This window comes from Porites lutea, chromosome 14 (assembly GCF_958299795.1).
Source record: "Porites lutea chromosome 14, jaPorLute2.1, whole genome shotgun sequence".
NCBI lineage: Eukaryota > Metazoa > Cnidaria > Anthozoa > Scleractinia > Poritidae > Porites > Porites lutea.
The window spans coordinates 22,548,631-22,569,144 of record NC_133214.1 but is presented as its reverse complement, the minus strand read 5'-3'; the positions used below and the strand labels follow the sequence as shown (position 1 = coordinate 22,569,144).

General features: G+C 41.1%; 1 protein-coding gene across 1 annotated transcript in view; it reads left to right on the top strand.

Moving 5' to 3' along the window:
• The window catches only part of LOC140924066 (myosin-IIIb-like), a 35,396-nt gene extending 21,689 nt beyond the window's left edge, over window positions 1-13,707 (top strand). The window contains exons 38-51 of the mRNA XM_073374064.1: window positions 564-626; window positions 763-798; window positions 1,173-1,264; window positions 1,509-1,559; window positions 1,777-1,846; window positions 1,921-2,042; window positions 9,057-9,131; window positions 9,457-9,574; window positions 10,551-10,611; window positions 11,015-11,063; window positions 11,289-11,319; window positions 11,816-11,927; window positions 12,016-12,292; window positions 12,614-13,707. Coding sequence (XP_073230165.1) covers window positions 564-626; window positions 763-798; window positions 1,173-1,264; window positions 1,509-1,559; window positions 1,777-1,846; window positions 1,921-2,042; window positions 9,057-9,131; window positions 9,457-9,574; window positions 10,551-10,611; window positions 11,015-11,063; window positions 11,289-11,319; window positions 11,816-11,927; window positions 12,016-12,292; window positions 12,614-12,904 — 1,448 coding nt within the window. The 3' untranslated portion in view covers window positions 12,905-13,707. The remainder of the gene's footprint in view (window positions 1-563; window positions 627-762; window positions 799-1,172; window positions 1,265-1,508; window positions 1,560-1,776; window positions 1,847-1,920; window positions 2,043-9,056; window positions 9,132-9,456; window positions 9,575-10,550; window positions 10,612-11,014; window positions 11,064-11,288; window positions 11,320-11,815; window positions 11,928-12,015; window positions 12,293-12,613) is intronic.
• The last annotated feature ends 6,807 nt before the right edge of the window (window positions 13,708-20,514 follow it).

The window sequence follows — 20,514 nt, the reverse complement described above, 5'->3', positions numbered from 1 at the left end:
TCTTGATATATGTTACTTCTTTGGTCAAGGATTATTCGTAGTGGCAAGTGCATTGAGGCTGAACCAAGGGCAAAACAGTCAGTCATTCTCTGACAAACTATATCAGACTTTCACTATCCAAACGGTGTGCGAAAACCTTTCTGCAGTCCAGTAAAAGGACAATGCTATGGAAACAAGAACTTTACTAAGTCTAAAATGAGCTGTAACTCCGGAAAGGCTTTGAGCATAGCGGAAGAAAAAATACCTTGTCACAACAGAACGATCTAGATACCTCGCAGTTTTATATTTACATTCATAAGGTGAGGTTATCAGAAAAAGCAAAGTAGAGAGAAAACAAGGTAGCAGGCTGAAATAATTTGTTTGAAGTTAAAGATTTTCCGTCACCTACATGAGAACACGAACTTGTTTAGGTAATTTTATCCTGTGAGAGATAGAAAATAACTTTCCGTTTCTTTTTGTTAGTTTGTTGTTTTGTTATGGTTACATAGTTCTACCATTGTACAAGGGAATCTGTTCAGTCAGACGTGCTCGTTGAAGTCACGTTTTGTCTTTTTATTTTTTAGCTTATCGTGGACACAACGTCAGACGAAATTTGTCTGAACAGAAAATGTCAGTGGAGAGAAAGAGTAAGATATAAGGAAGCTAAGGAAATAACAATTAGTGTCACGCGATTTTTTTTTTACTACATTTTTTTGACGTCGTTGCTTTCTGTCAGTTCCTCGGTTGTATTTTGAATTATTGCATTTTTTTTGTTCTTAACAGAAGCCAAAGAAGGAGCAGCTCTTATGATTCAGTCTGGTAAGAGAATTAACTTTTTATGACTCCATAGTGGTGATTAATAAGTTGACCAGTTAGCCAATCTTCAGTTAGCTTGGCTGTCAGTTGGTCAGTCAGTATGTCTGTCTGTCAGTCAATCGTTAAATTTATCTTTCTCTCAGACATATGATCTGATCTTTCAGACGAGTAAGTAATTTAACGTCATAAACTTCCATGACCTGTGAGTCAGTCAGAGAGTTCATGAACATGTCACAATTTTCATTGTCACTTTGTTTTATGACTGTCACTCATCTTTCCTAAATCCGTTTCTGTGTCCCCAAATGCTGTACTGAGCACTGAAATTAGCACAGAATATGTTATTTACAAGTCATATTTGTTCCTGTAAAATTTTACAGCTTATCGCGGTTACAAAGAACGCCAGGATATTGCAAAGCTGAAGCTAAAGGCAGAGAAAATGGAAACAAAAATGATTTACTTTTTACAGCAGGCAAGAAACGTTTCTCCGCCTACCTTATTAATTATTATTCTACCTTAAAAATTTTCATTATTCTCGACCTATCTTATTAATTTCACTGTCTCGCCTCGAATAGCCTTGTCAGCTTCGGGCAGTGCTTCTGTTGTATTATCTGATTATTAATAAAGTTTATTGTTGTTGTTGTTAACTTATTTTTTGTCAAGAACGATGAAAGGTTGTATAAACACAATTGACGTATTCTTTTTCTTGTTTTAAGGTCGAAGAATCATCAGATTCAATGCTGAGAGCACAAAAAGGACACAAAAATGTACGAGTTGTGTTTTTTGAATTAGCTGTGTAGTTTTGTTTTATCTTTGTCCAAAAGTAACGAGTTTGTGCTGTTATCTTACAAAAACTCCCAACAACATGGTTGCAAACGGACGCTACATGTTTAGAGTTGTTGGCCAACAATGTTGCATCCGTTTGCAGGAGCCTTTAAGGTACATGACTCTTATTATAGAATAGTATTCCAAGAGTTTTGATTTATAACCGTCACTATTCTATCTCTTTACATTTTACAGGTGGATCTCAAAATGAATCGTATCGTTATCAGAGGTTTGTTTACTTTGTATTTTCGTTGCTGCCTTTTCTCTTAAAGTTCATTCTAAGTTATGTTTTCTCTTTTGTAGAAGGGAGACGGTACCAACGGGAAGATTTCTGGCCAGCAGCCAAACAAAACATTTTAACAAGACAAGAAGAGGAAGCACTTGCTTCACAACAAGAAACACAAATGATTTACTTCATTCAACAGGTGGGCAGCACCGATCCGACCCCCTCCAACTCTACCCCTAACCCTACCTCCCTATCACTAGGGATATGTGTTTCCTAGGTGTAGGAACACATATCACTAGGGATACGTGTTTCCCAGGTAGGGGAACACATATCACTAGGGATATGTGTTTCCCAGGTTGGAGGAACACATATTACTAGGGATATGTGTTTCCCAGGTAGGGGAACACATATCACTATGGATACGTGTTTCCCAGGTGGGGGAACACATATGACTAGGGATATGTGTTTCCCAGGTGGGGGAACACATATCACTAGGGATACGTGTTTCCCAGGTAGGGGAACACATATCACTAGGGATATGTCTTTCCCAGGTTGGGGGAACACATATTACTAGGGATATGTGTTTCCCAGGTAGGGGAACACATATCACTATGGATACGTGTTTCCCAGGTGGGGGAACACATATGACTAGGGATATGTGTTTCCCAGGTGGGGGAACACATATCACTAGGGATACGTGTTTCCCAGGTGGGGGAACACGTATCACTACGGATACGTGTTTGCCAGGTAGGGGAACACATATTACTAGGGATATGTGTTTCCCAGGTGGGGGAACACATATCACTAGGGATACGTGTTTCCCAGGTAGGGGAACACACATCACTAGGGATATGTGTTTCCCCGGTAGGGGAACACATATCACTAGGGATACGTGTTTCCCAGGTAGGGGAACACATATCACTAGGAGTATGTGTTTCCCAGGTGGGGGAACACATATCACTAGGGATACGTGTTTCCTAGGTAGGGGAACACATATCACTAGGAGTATGTGTTTGCCAGGTGGGGGAACACAAATTACTAGGGATACGTGTTTGCCAGGTGGGGGAACACATATCACTAGGGATATGTGTTTCCCAGGTGGGGAACACCTATCACTAGGGATACGTGTTTCCCAGGTAGGGGAACACATATCACTAGGGATATGTGTTTCCCAGGTTGGGGAACACATATCACTAGGGATATGTGTTTCCCAGGTAGGGGAACACATATCACTAGGGATATGTGTTTCCCCGGTAGGGGAACACACATCACTAGGGATATGTGTTTCCCAGGTGGGGGAACACATATCACTAGGAGTATGTGTTTCCCAGGTGGGGGAACACATATCACTAGGGATATGTGTTTCCCAGGTGGGGAACACCTATCACTAGGGATACGTGTTTCCCAGGTAGGGGAACACATATCACTAGGGATATGTGTTTCCCAGGTTGGGGAACACATATCACTAGGGATATGTGTTTCCCAGGTAGGGGAACACATATCACTAGGGATACGTGTTTCCCAGGTAGGGGAACACAGATCAGTAGGGATATGTGTTTCCCCGGTAGGGGAACACACATCACTAGGGATATGTGTTTCCCAGGTGGGGGAACACATATCACTAGGAGTATGTGTTTCCCAGGTGGGGGAACACATATCACTATGGATACGTGTTTCCCAGGTGGGGGAACACATATCACTAGGGATATATGTTTCCCAGGTGGGGGAACACATATCACTAGGGATACGTGTTTCCCAGGTAGGGGAACACATATCACTAGGAGTATCTGTTTCCCAGGTGGGGGAACACATATCACTAGGGATACGTGTTTCCCAGGTGGGGGAACACATATCACTAGGGATACGTGTTTCCCAGGTAGGGGAACACATATCACTAGGGATATGTGTTTCCCAGGTGGGGGAACACATATCACTAGGAGTATGTGTTTCCCAGGTGGGGGAACACATATCACTATGGATACGTGTTTCCCAGGTGGGGGAACACATATCACTAGGGATATATGTTTCCCAGGTGGGGGAACACATATCACTAGGGATACGTGTTTCCCAGGTAGGGGAACACATATCACTAGGAGTATCTGTTTCCCAGGTGGGGGAACACATATCACTATGGATACGTGTTTCCCAGGTAGGGGAACACATATCACTAGGAGTATGTGTTTCCCAGGTGGGGTAACACATATCACTAGGGATACGTGTTTCCCAGGTGGGGGAACACATATCACTAGGGATACGTGTTTGCCAGGTAGGGGAACACATATCACTAGGGATATGTGTTTCCCCGGTAGGGGAACACACATCACTAGGGATATGTGTTTCCCCGGTAGGGGAACACATATCACTAGGGATACGTGTTTCCCAGGTAGGGGAACACATATCACTAGGAGTATGTGTTTCCCAGGTGGGGGAACACATATCACTAGGGATACGTGTTTCCCAGGTAGGGGAACACATATCACTAGGAGTATGTGTTTGCCAGGTGGGGGAACACATATTACTAGGGATACGTGTTTGCCAGGTGGGGGAACATATATCACTAGGGATATGTGTTTCCCAGGTGGGGAACACATATCACTAGGGATACGTGTTTCCCAGGTAGGGGAACACATATCACTAGGGATATGTGTTTCCCAGGTTGGGGAACACATATCACTAGGGATATGTGTTTCCCAGGTAAGGGAACACACATCACTAGGGATATGTGTTTCCCAGGTGGGGGAACACATATCACTAGGAGTATGTGTTTCCCAGGTGGGGGAACACATATCACTATGGATACGTGTTTGCCAGGTGGGGGAACAGATATCACTAGGGATACGTGTTTCCCAGGTAGGGGAACACATATCAGTAGGGATATGTCTTTCCCCGGTAGGGGAACACACATCACTAGGGATATGTGTTTCCCAGGTGGGGGAACACATATCACTAGGAGTATGTGTTTCCCAGGTGGGGGAACACATATCACTATGGATACGTGTTTCCCAGGTGGGGGAACACATATCACTAGGGATATATGTTTCCCAGGTGGGGGAACACATATCACTAGGGATACGTGTTTCCCATGTAGGGGAACACATATCACTAGGAGTATCTGTTTCCCAGGTGGGGGAACACATATCACTAGGGATACGTGTTTCCCAGGTGGGGGAACACATATCACTAGGGATACGTGTTTCCCAGGTAGGGGAACACATATCAGTAGGGATATGAGTTTCCCCGGTAGGGGAACACACATCACTAGGGATATGTGTTTCCCAGGTGGGGAAACACATATCACTAGGAGTATGTGTTTCCCAGGTGGGGGAACACATATCACTATGGATACGTGTTTGCCAGGTGGGGGAACAGATATCACTAGGGATACGTGTTTCCCAGGTAGGGGAACACATATCAGTAGGGATATGTCTTTCCCCGGTAGGGGAACACACATCACTAGGGATATGTGTTTCCCAGGTGGGGGAACACATATCACTAGGGATACGTGTTTCCCAGGTGGGGGAACAGATATCACTAGGGTTACGTGTTTCCCAGGTAGGGGAACACATATCACTAGGAGTATCTGTTTCCCAGGTGGGGGAACACATATCACTAGGGATATATGTTTCCCAGGTGGGGGAACACATATCAGTAGGGATATGTGTTTCCCAGGTAGGGGAACACATATCACTAGGAGTATGTGTTTCCCAGGTGGGGGAACACATATCACTATGGATACGTGTTTCCCAGGTGGGGGAACAGATATCACTAGGGATACGTGTTTCCCAGGTAGGGGATCACATATCACTAGGAGTATGTGTTTGCCAGGTGGGGGAACACATATCACTAGGGATACGTGTTTCCCAGGTGGGGAACACATATTACTAGGGATATATGTTTCCCAGGTGGGGAAACACATATCACTAGGGATATGTGTTTCCCAGGTTGGGGAACACATATCACTAGGGATATGTGTTTCCCAGGTAGGGGAACACATATCACTAGGGATACGTGTTTCCTAGGTGGGGGAACACATATCACTAGGGATATGAGTTTCCCAGGTGGGGGAACACATATCACTAGGGATACGTGTTTCCCAGGTAGGGGAACACATATCACTAGGGATATGTGTTTCCCAAGTGGAGGAACACATATCACTAGGGATACGTGTTTCCCAGGTGGGGGAACACATATCACTAGGGATATGTGTTTCCCCGGTAGGGGAACACATATCACTGGGGATACGTGTTTCCCAGCTAGGGAAACACATATCACTAGGGATATGTGTTTCCCAGGTTGGGGAACACATATCACTAGGGATATGTGTTTCCCAGGTGGGGGAACAGATATCACTAGGGATACGTGTTTCCCAGTTGGGGGAACACATATCACTAGGGATATGTGTTTCCCAGGTAGGGGAACACATATTACTAGGGATATGTGTTTCCCAAGTGGAGGAACACATATCACTAGGGATACGTGTTTCCCAGGTGGGGGAATGCATATCACTAGGGTGACGTGTTTGCCAGGTGCGGGACACATATCACTAGGGATATGTGTTTCCCAGCTAGGGGAACACAGATCACTAGGGATATTTGTTTCCCAGGTGGGGGAACACATATCACTAGGGATATGTGTTTTCCAGGTGGGGGAACACATATCACTAGGGATATGTGTTTCCCAGGTAGGGGAACACATATCACTAGGGATACGTGTTTTCCAGGTGGGGGAACACATATCACTAGGGATACGTGTTTCCCAGGTGGGGGAACACATATTACTAGGGATATATGTTTCCCAGGTGGGGGAACACATATCACTAGGGATATGTGTTTGCCAGGTAGGGGAACACATATCACTAGGGATATGTGTTTCCCAGGTTGGGGAACACATATCACTAGGGATATGTGTTTCCCAGGTAGGGGAACACATATCACTAGGGATATGTGTTTCCCAAGTAGGGGAACACATATCACTAGGGATACGTGTTTCCTAGGTGGGGGAACACATATCACTAGGGATATGTGTTTCCCAGGTGGGGGAACACATATCACTAGGGATATGTGTTTCCCAAGTGGAGGAACACATATCACTAGGGATACGTGTTTCCCAGGTGGGGGAACACATATCACTAGGGATATGTGTTTCCCCGGTAGGGGAACACATATCACTGGGGATACGTGTTTCCCAGCTAGGGAAACACATATCACTAGTGATATGTGTTTCCCAGGTTGGGGAACACATATCACTAGGGATATGTGTTTCCCAGGTGGGGGAACAGATATCACTAGGGATACGTGTTTCCCAGTTGGGGGAACACATATCACTAGGGATATGTGTTTCCCAGGTAGGGGAACACATATTACTAGGGATATGTGTTTCCCAAGTGGAGGAACACATATCACTAGGGATACGTGTTTCCCAGGTGGGGAAACACATATCACTAGGGATACGTGCTTCCTAGGTGGGGGAACACATATCACTAGGGATATGTGTTTCCCCGGTAGGGGAACACATATCACTAGGGATATGTGTTTCCCAGGTAGGGGAACACATATCACTAGGGATATGTGTTTCCCAGGTAGGGGAACACATATCACTAGGGATATGTGTTCCCCAGGTGGGGAAACACATATCACTATGGATACGTGTTTCCCAGTTTGGGGAACACATATCACTAGAGATACGTGTTTCCCAGGTAGGGGAACACATATTACTAGGGATATGTGTTTCCCAAGTGGAGGAACACATATCACTAGGGATACGTGTTTCCCAGGTGGGGAAACACATATCACTAGGGATACGTGCATCCCATGTGGGCGAACACATATCACTAGGGATATGTGTTTCCCCGGTAGGGGAACACATATCACTGGGGAGACGTGTTTCCCAGCTAGGGGAACACATATCACTAGGGATATGTGTTTCCCAGGTGGGGGAACACAGATAACTAGGGATACATGTTTCCCAGGTAGGGGAACACATATCACTAGGGATATGTGTTTCCCAGGTGGGGGAACACATATCACTAGGGATACGTGTTTCCCAGGTAGTTGAACACATATCACTAGGGATACGTGTTTCCCAGGTGGGGGAACACATATCACTAGGGATATGTGTTTCCCAGATAGGGGAACACATATCACTAGGGATATGTGTTTTCCAGGTGGAGGAACACATATCACTAGGGATACGTGTTTCCCAGGTAGGGGAACACATATCACTAGGGATATGTGTTTCCAAGGTGGGGAAACACATATCACTAGGGATACGTGTTTCCCAGGTGGGGGAATGCATATCACTAGGGTGACGTGTTTGCCAGGTGCGGAACACATATCACTAGGGATATGTGTTTCCCAGCTAGGGGAACACAGATCACTAGGGATATTTGTTTCCCAGGTGGGGGAACACATATCACTAGGGATATGTGTTTTCCAGGTGGGGGAACACATATCACTAGGGATATGTGTTTCCCAGGTAGGGGAACACATATCACTAGGGATACGTGTTTTCCAGGTGGGGGAACACATATCACTAGGGATACGTGTTTCTCAGGTGGGGGAACACATATCACTAGGGATACGTGTTTCTCATGTGGGGGAACACGTATCCTTATGAATATGTGTTTCCCAGAGAGATAAGGTGCTTCACAAAAAAGAATATATAGATCATGATTAAAACAATTTATTTTTGTTTTTTTTGTACAACTGTTTCAATGGTCCACTTTTTCGGCTTCTTTCCAAGAATTTACAGGCGGCAAAAATTCTTAAAGTAGCCGGTGATAGTGCCGGTTGCCGGTGTATTTTTACAACCCTGTAATGTATATCTATTGTTTATCATTTAAACTTGTCATTAACATGATCAACGAGGACTATGCGTCGAGGGTAATAAGGATGGCGCAGTGATGACAGCACTCACCTCTCACCAGTGTAGCCCGGGTTCAAATCCTGGCGTGTATTCTGGGTACTCCGATTTCCCACTCCCCACAACTCCAACATGTCCACTTTCAAATTCTATCTGGTACACACGGACACGTTTAATTGAGTTCTCAAGAAATCCTAAATGATTTACAGTTTGGGGTCACACCCATCTGCGTTAGATTAAAACATGTTTGTCTCTGGGAGGTTGGTACATGTCTGTTAAGGATGATGTTCATGTGCTCAATAATTGTCAGCATTTGGCTTATATTGGTTGACCGTGGTTTTGTTGTTCTTAGGTGAACTCGTCATGGCATGAGTTGTTAGAACACACCAAGTCACATCAGTATCAGACGTCTGATGAACCAACTCAGGTAAGGGATGCACTTTTGATTCTTGATATTATAAAAATGGCCAAATTTTAAGTTCCTTCATCTTCCTCACACTTTTTCTTTCTCGATATTGACGTTGTCAGTGTCTATAACGGTAGGCAAGTACAAGGTCATAAATTCAATGACATAGAGACTTTCAGCAATTCATAGCCATCAATCAGAAAACGAGCGTTTATTACTGCCAACTGACAATACACACACGGGTAGAATGGAGCCGAGTTAAGTCGGTTTTCAAACGAGGTTCTAGCTAAAGAGGTGCAACGCTTTTTCACTGTATTCTTGTAACCTGCCCTTCTGGTTAAAACAGAATCAATCAACCAGAGTACAAGTACTTCCTACTTCCCTTCAGAAAGGACAACTACAAAAGGACACACAACCTGCTAATGAAGTTCCCGCTGCTGTGAGCAGCTTTGAAGTTCGTCCCAGTAAGTTAATAGGCAGATTTTTCAACAGGACGAGAACGTCAGTTTTCGACGGGAAAGCGCGCGGAAAGGACTAAACACGACTTCCGTTGCTAAATTTGCCGCTCTGCCATTGGCCAGTTGTTTGATTTGCGCACGCCGTCGTGAACTGACGTTCCCGTTTTGTTGCTAAATCAGCTTAATAATGACCTCATCATGCAAAGGCGTCAACCGGAAGTGGATTTTTTCTGCGCGGTGGTTTTTCCCAAATTGTTGGGCAAATCGTCTCTATATCAGAGTGAAGACTCTAAGCAATACAAAACCTTGACGTTACCAATACAAATTAGGTAGCCTCAAGGTTTTTTAAAATGACCTCACTTCTGGTGGACGTGCATTGCTCAGAAACGCTTTTCTATAGTTCTCTAGTATCTTTACTACATGCGATTTTCTGGTGGAGGGGGGATTTTTGCTCCGTAAAGGAAAGATTTCCATTCCATAGGGGTAGGGAAGGGGGCACGCTATGAATGAGGTTGACCTAGGGGGTTCACCCTGTAGAAACAACGAGTAGTAACGTAAAAAACCAAGTTCGGGTGATCGATTGTGAACTAAGACTAGCTTGCAATTGAGGCTAATATATAGAATATCATCGAGAATACTAACGCGAAGTGCACGAAACCTGCGATCACACGATCTCGAAACATGGACGATTTCTTGAACTGAATAAACGTAATATCTGGAGATATTCACATAAGAGCTCAGCACGGCCGCTAACTCAGAAACTCTCAAGTCCCGTCCCCTCTTCTCCTGTCCCCGCCCTCCATCTTTTAAGTCTTTTCTCTCAAAAGTGTGCCCCATCAGTTTTCAAGAATCCCCAATTTAATTTTGTAAGATATTGAAAAATAAATGGTGCCATGCAAAAGTACTGCAAATTTAAGGTTTTTTGTTTAAATGTCAGACACCGGGGTCTCTAGCTCGCTAACACATTGTTACCCTTCTTTAGGAGAGATTGTTTTAGCTGAGATACACAGTAGAGTTTCACCTCGCAAAGACCGCAGCTACAGGTCTGTAGATATATTATTTTTTCTCTCACTTTCCAGGGCCTCTTTTCTTGTCCTTAAAACAAGGTCTCTTCAGATCTGCTTTTCATGTTTGCGCGGGTTCCAATCAGTGATTTAAATTATAACGACTCGAATCCGAGGTCAGGGGCAGTTGTCATGTATCCTGTCCTCCTTTCAGAAAAAAAAAATATCACCATAGACTGTATTAGCTTGCAAAACAGCCGTCTGTCGTCGCTCCTCGCCATTTGGGACGTTTCGTCAGGAGGGATGTCTGCGCCTCAGCGACAGCAATTCCTTATTGATGACGTAAAATTTGTCCGGAATCTGGTTAGGAGCTCTGAATGGTCGATGTAGTGTTTTATTGTTTGGCTCTCTTTTAACACTGATCTATAATTTTATTTCACAGGAAGGAAATCTGGTCCGCCGGCGACGAAACGTACTTAAAACATTTCACAGTAAGCTTTATCCTCATTTTGCTAAGAACATAAAGAATTCTCCGCAACCAAAGGATGATCTTTCGCAGCGGCCAGTATATGGCGCGTCACACAACACTCTTCCCATGTTCCTCAATGTATCTTCCCATGTCACGCATCACTCCTACACAGTAAAAACAGTAACAGTAAAAACAGTACAACTCTGAACATTTTAACATATTCTGACACTGTTGTTTACATTTGTAGGACGCTGACAGACTGAAAAAAGAATCGAAAGGTAAAGTGTTGATATTAGAATCTAATTACCTGAAATATAACTTCAGATAAGCAGTCTCTCAGTCAGCATTTTAAACGGACACCTTTTCAGTTAGCCTCCCCGCAGACGTCCTTTGGGGTTCGTTTGTCACGCATTCATTTCTCCCCCACGAACCCCAAAGGACGTCTGCGGGGAGGCTACTTTTCAGTTTTATACGGCTTGATCTATTTAGAACCTCAAAAAAAGACAAAAAAAAACGTTTCCGTGGTCAAACCTTTCTAGTTTTGTTTAAAAACGGACGCGTTCTTGCTTTTCATAGGCTACATCTGAAGAAAGTTGTCCAAAACTACTTGAATGGTGCCTAATAGGGCTCGACCTCTTTACCAACAGAAACATGTCATTGAGACACCCGTTGATTTCATAATTGTTAAATATATGGAAAAGCCGATCGATGGATCGATGACCACCAATTTTTTTTCACTGAAGAAATCTTTTGCTGCTGCATTGCCTTTTTTAGATCAAGAACGCCGTATTCGAGAAATGTTATCTATTGTTGAAGGAAATACAGATGAAGTGAGAAATTCTGAAGGAGGCGAGGAAAAAGCAACACCTTCAGTAGCAAAGGCCAGGTACAAAAAAAACAAAGATATGTATAAATTAATGGTCATAAAACTGCACTGAAGATCTATTAATACAATAATGTTCCATTGCTCGTAGGAATTTTTTTGAGAATCAAGAAAAACCACAACAACCAAAGCCTGTGTTAAAAAAGAAAAACAGCAGCGAGTGGAAACCAAAAATAGTAACAGAGGAAATCCCACACAAGCCTCCAGCAGCAACCATTTTATCTCCAAAACCAGTTCCATCCAAACAAAGGGAACCTCAAAACCAGGCTGATCTGGTTAAACTGGCTTTGGCTGCTCAAAAGGATGACGGGCCAGTTAAACCTGAAAAAGCGACGATACCTGTTAAATTAGATCCTTCGTCGCAGTTGGTAAGTATCTGAGTACCTTGAAAGCAGAAGAGAATGGAGTGGCAGTAATTTCACTAGTGTCTTCATCTTATGATTGAACTTTCGTTAGGATGGGGTAATGGTTCATTTGATCTGTTGACTGAAATAAGAAGGTCATTTATATTGGTTCACTCGTCAAGATAAAGATGTTTGGTTACTTCCAACACCGTAGTATGATAGTGAAAGTAACAAATGTTTAATTCAACCGTCTTAGTTCCAGTTTCATGGTGTTATATTTCTACTGATGAAGAGTAAAACTCAATATACTTCAACACTTTTTATGATTCTATGATTCTTTTTCAGCCTTACATCCCCCCACCAGACTACAAACTTCCTGCTGAGAAACGCGGCTACTTACGTCACGTGACCCCAAAACCAAAACAATTGCTACCAGAAAACTTTCACGTGGAAAATGTTCATCTGAGACACCAGTTCCCTAAGGACAACCGCCGCACCCAATCACGTGAGCAACCACAGGGATACTCTCACTTGCTACGAAAGACCGGAAGAAGAGGAGAACTGGGGATACAAGATGACGATGACAGTGACGTCACTCGAATATCATTTAACGTGCCCTTGATGGGTGTGTCATGATACGCTGACTGCTGGCCAGTTAAAAATTGACTGTGGATAGTTTATTTTGTATAATCGTGTTTTGCAGGCCACTCATTTATGCCATACTTTTACGTATCTCACGCGTGAGCTTTTCAGAAGCCTTCGTGACCGGTGGAAGCATTTACGAGCACAAAGGCTTGGTAGAAAAGCTGCGCGGAGAATGAAGAGGAGACCGCGAGGATGATTGCATCTCCTTCAAAACTCTGACATGTGCACTGAAACCAATCCAGAAAACTCTCTTTTAAGCCTCGGTACTGGCCTGGAAAACTTTACATCTAAACTCAAATCCTGTGATGCGACAGTTCAAAGTAACCCCTTAAAGTACCACTTTCAAGTCAAATTTCCTTACAGCATTTAAAATGAAATGGAATTTTGACTTCGAATTAAATACCTTTAAAAACACATATTAAAGAGTTATGGAAAGCTTCGCTCTATGAAAAATGAAACAGTTCCACAATATTTGTTGCATAAGTAGTTGAGGAGGCATAGACTTGGTGTGAAGACTGCACAGCACTTTTGCAGGTTTGTGCAGGATTTGTCCATAAAATTCTTAAGTTATTCTAGTACCCAGAAGCCCCACTTAACCAGTGCGCTTTGCTCACTGTGTTTTAAATTCTCAAATCAGATGTAAAAGCAGTATGTAGATATATAGGCCTTTGTATATACAACAGGATATGTACCAACCATTTCCAAACAATAATTCAGAGATATGAAATAGTCATTTATTGCGATAAATTTTTTCTACCAAACACTCTAATTAAAATTTACCAATTCAAAAGTCATCAGTCACTGATCTATGTTCACGTTCAAAATGAATGTTAAATGTTAACCATATGTTAACACATCTGAAAAGCTTGTTTCCTAGCTAGAACATCACTAGACAATACTTCAACGCCTGCTTTACTCAGAATCAAACTAGAAAAAAATCTTGTTTTTTTTTGCCGGAAACTATGGTTTGACCTCATTGGAAAATACCCAATTTTGGCCTTTACGAAAGACATTTTTATCGTCTTGAAAAGCTTCTTTTCTTTCTAGACCATAGCTTAACATTAGCTCTAGAACTATTTTACTAAAAAACAAACTAGAAAAATGTTTGGACTTTTTGACCGAAACCATGGATGGGTAAACCCCTTTGGAAAATACCCATTTTTGGACATTACAAAATTGACATTTTTATCGTCCTAAAAAGCTTCTTTTCTTTCAAGACCATAGCTTAACATAATTTCAAGGCCAATTTTACTCAAAAGCAAACTAGAAAAAATTTTTGGACTTTTTGACCGAAACTATGGGTTAACCCTTTGTAAAATAACCATTTTTTGGACTTAGCAAAATTGACATTTTTATCATCATGAAAAGCTTCTTTTCTTTCCAGACTAGAGCTTAACATTATTTCTAGGCTTATTGTACTAAAAAACAAGCTAGCAAAAATTTTGGATTTTTTGACCGAAACGATGCGTTAACCCCTTTAAAAAAAAACCATTTTTTGGACTTTACAAAATTGAAATTTTTACTGTTCTGTAAGGCTTTGTTTCTCTTTAGACCAAAGCTTAACATTATTTCTAAGTCTACTTTTAAAAAAAAAGACAATAGCAAAAATTTTGGATTTTTTGACGGAAAATACTTTTCCTTTGGAAAATACCCATTTTTTTCGGACTTTACAAAGTTTACATTTTTATCATCATAAAAAGCTTCTTTTCTTTGTAAAACATAGCTTAACATTATTTTTAGAACAATTTTACGGAAAAATAACCTGGAAAAAATTTTGGAGTTTTTGGCCGAAACCATGGGTTAAACCCTATGGAAAATACCCATTTTTTGGACTTTCCAAATTTAACATTTTTACTGTTCTAAAAGGCTTAGTTTCTCTCTAGACTAGAATTTAACATTATTTCTAAGCCTATTTTACTGAAAAAGAGACAAGAAAAAATTTTGGATTTTTTTTGCAAAAAAACCATGGGTTAACCCCTTTGGAAAACACGCATTTTTTGGACTTAAAGAAATTCACACTTTTATCGTCATGAAAAGCATTTTTATTTCTAGCCCATAGCTTAACATTATTTCCAAGCCCATTTTACTCAAAAACAAACGAGAAAAAATTTTGGATTTTTTGACCGAAACCTTGGGTTAACCCCTTTGAAAAATACCCATTTTTTGGACTTTACAAACTTGACATTTTTATCATCATAAAAACCTTCTTTTCTTTCTAAACCATAGCTTATAGCCTATATCGTAAAACACATTTTCCTGGCCTATACTGCCTAAAAAAAAGTTGTAAAAATGGCCATTTTTGGACCAAAACCATGGGTTAACCTCTTTGGAAAAATCTTAATTTTTCGACTTTTTGAACTTCTTGTTTTTATAGCCTAGAAAGGCGTTTTTTCGTTCTAGAGTATGGTAAAACACATTTTCCTGGCCTATACTGCCTAAAAAAATAGGTTGTAAAAATGGCCATTTTTGGACCAAAACCATGGGTTAACCTCTTTGGAAAAATCTTAATTTTTCGACTTTTTGAACTTCTTGTTTTTATAGCCTAGAAAGGCGTTTTTTCGTTCTAGAATATCGTAAAACACATTTTCCTTTTTAGTTCTAGGCCTTTTTTACACAAAAAGAAACTAAAAAAAATTTTTATTTTTTTTACCAAAAACATTGGTTAACTCCTTAGGAAAATACCCATTTTTTGGACTTTAGTAAATTCGCACTTTTATCGTCATGAAAAGCTCTTTTTCTTTATAGACTATAGCTTAAGATTATTTCTAAGCCTTTTTTACTCAAAAACAAACGAGAAAAAATTTTCGAAATTTTGGCCAGAACCATGGGTTAACCCCTTTGGAAAATACACATTTTTTGGACCTTACAAAATTGACATTTTTACTGTTCTGAAAGGCTTCGTTTCTCTTCAGACGATAGGTCAACATTATTTCTAAGTCTGTTTTTTTCAAAAAAATAAACGAGAAAAAATTTTGGATTTTTTGACCGAAAGCTAGGGTTAAGCCCTTTGAAAAATCCCCATGTTTTGGACTTTACAAACTTGACATTTTTATCATCATAAAAACCTTCTTTTCTTTCTAAACCATAGCTTATAGCCTATATCGTAAAACACATTTTCCTGGCTTATATTGCCTAAGAAAAACGTTGGAAAAATGGCCATTTTTGGACCAAAACCATGGGTTAACCTCTTTGGAAAAATCTCAATTTTTCGACTTTTTGAACTTGTTGTTTTTATAGCCTAGAAAGGCGTTTTTTCGTTCTAGAATATCGTAAAACACATTTTTTTTTTATTTCTAGGCCTGTTTTACTCAAAAAGAAAAAATGAAAAAATGTTGGATTTTTTTACCAAAACCATGGGTTAACCCCTTAGGAAAATACCCATTTGTTGCAGCCTCCTCCTCAGGCACTTCGTTTTTTGGCATGGCAGAGGCGAGCGCGAAACGCGAGTGACTGGTGATGAACCGCAAGGGACCATGGGAAGGGTACAGACGGTTCGTGACTTTCAAGGTTTTCTCGTGTTCTCCCAACATCCCGCGTGGGTTATCACGCCGGTAAACTCATAGAAAGTGTGGTCTATTGCTTAAATAAAAGTGACTTGTTTCAATGCAAAATAAATTGTGCGAGCAACTCATAGCTTGTCTCTCTTTTTTAAAACATTTTCTATTGATTAGTCCGCTGACGTCAATTTCGGTAAGGTCTCACTTTCAAAACGAGGCTAAGTGCAATTCTCTTCACAGTGAAAATGTCGCCACATGTAAGGGTATATAAGACAGTGTTGGATTCCGGATTCCAAACCACGGATTACGGATTCCAGGTACTGGATTCCAGCCTTTGTGAGTGGAACGTGAATTCTGGATTCCAATCGTTAGTGGGATTCCTGATCCTTTGAGCTGTATTCCGGATTCCAAAGCCCAAGATTCCAGATTCCACAAGAAAAAATTTCCAGCATTCCCTTACATGAGGCGAGAAAATGTTTTTATTGAACAAAGTTGAAGTTGAAGTTGAGGTTGAAATGAGTTAAGAAAAATCATTTTCAAATCAATTGCTTCTTACTTTGTCTAGCGCAAATTTCCTGTTCGGGGAGACGACAGCAATCTGCAGAATCGGCACTCAACTCAAGTTGGCTGTTGCTACCAAGGAGGTCCGGCCTTGGTCCGGCCCAGACTACTGCTACCAGCCATTGCAGGAGCTAAGAGGGCCTAAGGACTAGGATCTTATTTGCCTCGATCTCATGTGGTCATGTGCACCCCAGCTAAAGCGCTGAGCAGCCGAGCATGTGATTCACTTTATTTTCGAGGTTTTGTAACGTATCGTTTACTGATGCTCGGCTTTTGTACAACTGTAAAAGGTAAGAACTATACACGGAATTTATTGCTGAACTTGTTGAAAGTATTTTGTTTGATGTTGTGAGTTTCAAATAATGCGATAATGTAATTTGTTTTGAACAGATATTGGACGGTGGCGGGAAATACAACACCACGCGTGAAAGTTGGCGGCCGAAGTTAACTTATCAGAGGTCAGTTAAATCTTAGCATTTCGCCACGACCATGGCCCTTGTTATGCTTTCCTTGATAAAAATAATGCTGCCACTACAGAGCCTCGGATACACGTGTAAGACTATCTATCTTTGGAATAGTTTTTACCTTTTGTTCAGTCTCCATGCTGGGAGAGTTATCTTTTCTTGCCAAAAGAAGATGTAAGGAAATATCAGGGGCGGATCCAGGAATTTTTGATCGGTGAGGTCCAAACTTGCCTGATCACAAAGTGGCAATAACAGAACAGTCCCAAGACTGTTTAAGTGTCCATCACCTAAATTTTTTTCTTTTCTTTTCTGAAACTATACCTTATTAGAGTAATCTCTGTGAAAATATTTTGCGATTTAAACAAAACTCAAACGCGATTTTTTTGCAAATTTTTGATGTCTACATTTTTGTGGTACATCCACCCCGCTGATCACGTAAACTAGCAGGCTCGCATATGACATCATATGACGTAAATTAAGGAACTCGCGTTACCTTGCCTTCACCAGCTGTACACCAAAAAGATCGATTACAAGTAAGGATTGAATCGTTACATTGAACGTTTCCACAGGATAAAGTGAACTTTCACGAGAAGAAACTTACCAGAACCCTTAATGTTTTCCTGTTGATAAAGTCACATGTTTCTTAACCCATTCGCTCCTGGAGATTTTGCCGAAAAACGCGTTTTGAAGTAGCCTGAATTTCATCCGATTTCTTCGAGTCGTTATTACTCCCTCAGTAACGTCTGAATCGACCGGCCGTTAATGCCGTCCAGTGACGTCACTACTCCTTGACCTTTGCTTTAATTCATGCAAAAAGTGAAACACGATTTTCAAGTGGCAAACCGAGAAATATCGTTTGGAAATGTCTGCATGATACAGTACTGCTTTATTTTTTTCGATTGTAATTCATGTTTAACGTTCAAACTATCAACTGCATGCAGTACAACTCTGAACCGGTTGTACTAAATTCTATAATCAAACTCGGTCGCAATCACGCAATGAAATAAACACACACACGGAACACTTTATAGTTCAAAAACACAATGATTTGCTTTAATTGAAAAGAAGCTATTTGGTCCTTAACGAAGGAAAAAACAAGGAGACAAGAAAGAAAAGCTAACAGAATCATTACACTTGACGGTAAAAATAGCAAGAAGGTCGAATTATAACATTGATCTCAGAAAACTTCGCGTAAACAAAATCACCGGCCGCCGAAACCACAAAGCGGCTCTATGAAAAACCTATCGACTCTCCGCAATGATTCTTCATTCGCAGTTCAATTTAGCATTTCAGTTTCGAAGACAAGGGCAATTTTGCTGTTTAAGGTAAAGATAAAGCTTATCGAAATGTTTGAACTAAACGAAAGAATGCCAGGGATGCGATCCGCTGAATGTCAAGCGACAATCCCGCTAAAATTTTTCATAATTATACATAATTATGCGAATGTTTAGACAATCAACCAATCAAAATCACTACCCGGTTTTCGGGTAGTGAGTGACGTCACTGGACGGCATTAACGGCCGGTCGATTCAGACGTTGTTGAGAGGAGAAAACGACTCGAAGCAATCGGATGAATTTCAGGCTAGTTTTGAAGCTAGTCGAGTGGTTTTCTGGTCACTGTCGTGCTATAAAGGGCTAAGACTTACCACAAACCGGTTTACAGGTCGTACACTTCGCAGCCTTCTGATCCAGACGCAAAATATCAGCTTGCGAAGTTCGGGCATGCGCAGAAAGCAAAATTTCGACATAGTTTTTGGGGTTAAAAGTGACACAGCAGTCTTGACTTTTACTTTTCGCTTTCTCTCCTCCCTTCTTTTTTCGCTTTTCTTGCCTCATTTTTTTTTTCTCTTGCTGGGCATTTAGTAGGCTTCAATTTGGTGGGAAGAGTTTTTAGGAAAGCTTTTAGGATCTTAGGAATAGGTGAAAGGAAAGGTAGGTGGGTAATGAAACAAGATTTTCATGGAGATTTTCGGGTCAATGTCTCGTGGTTTTTTTGCTTCTTTCTCCGGTGTCCTTGACTGAATTGTGCTCATTCTGGTATGGTTTGAAAGATCTCTTCACTCTGCACAAGTTAGCGAAGAAAGTTGTCCTTGATGGTTAAAACTGATGACGTCACGAAGAGTAGAAAGGACCTTGATCTGCACGGGCGGTTCAGGGGCGAATGGGTTAATCAAAAAACCTAAATATGGCCTTTTACCATCTTTTTCACCTGATTTTACATGAAATAGACAGATTTGGTTGTTTTATGCTGAAAAGTGGATTTTTTGCAAAAGGTGGGTGTATTTATGAATGGAAAACTTCGTCAGTATTCACTCGAGTAGCATCTCTCACACTGCTATATAATAAGTTAGATGGGAAACGCTTGGTTCTATAATACTTCCAAAACACTATAAGTAAAGTAAAGTTTCATGATCTTGAAACCCAGTGCAGACTAAGTGAATATCATCTGGGTTTTACAAAACACGTTCCAGACTAAATGTGAAAAGTTACTCCTTCTTCATTGCTTTAGGAAGTTATTTTTTAAGGATTTCTACTTCTAAACGTTTTACTTCAGCAAATATTGTTCGATCGCTCGAAGACCCATAAATTAACAACTTGTACTTTATTGCTCAATGACGATTCTTCTGACCTTTTTTTTTCTCATGGGATACTTTTCCTTATGTCCCCGTTATTCTTTAACATTTGATTAGCCTGAAGACCAAGGAGAAACAGTAAGGGATGCCTCCTGTTTTTAAGTCGGCCTTTCTATGTCCAGCAAGACTAATTCTGTAATTGTTTGGTACAAAATGCTCTGAACAACAATATTCCTTTTTCCCATCTTCTACTTGATTTAGGATCTGATGAAACTTTTTTGGTATAAAGGTGAGGTCCGGCCGATTTTCCTTCGATTATTTTATGTGGGTGCAGCACTTGTCTTATTTTGGTTACAAGAATCTTGTTGTTATGTCGCCATTTTGAGTATGAGGGCCCTTAGGCCTGGCTTCCATGCAACTTCCGGTTTTTTCCTGAATCGGCGTATTTCGCAGTATTTTGCATGTGTTTGTGAATTTCGCAGATTTACTTGAATGTCACAGCTTTG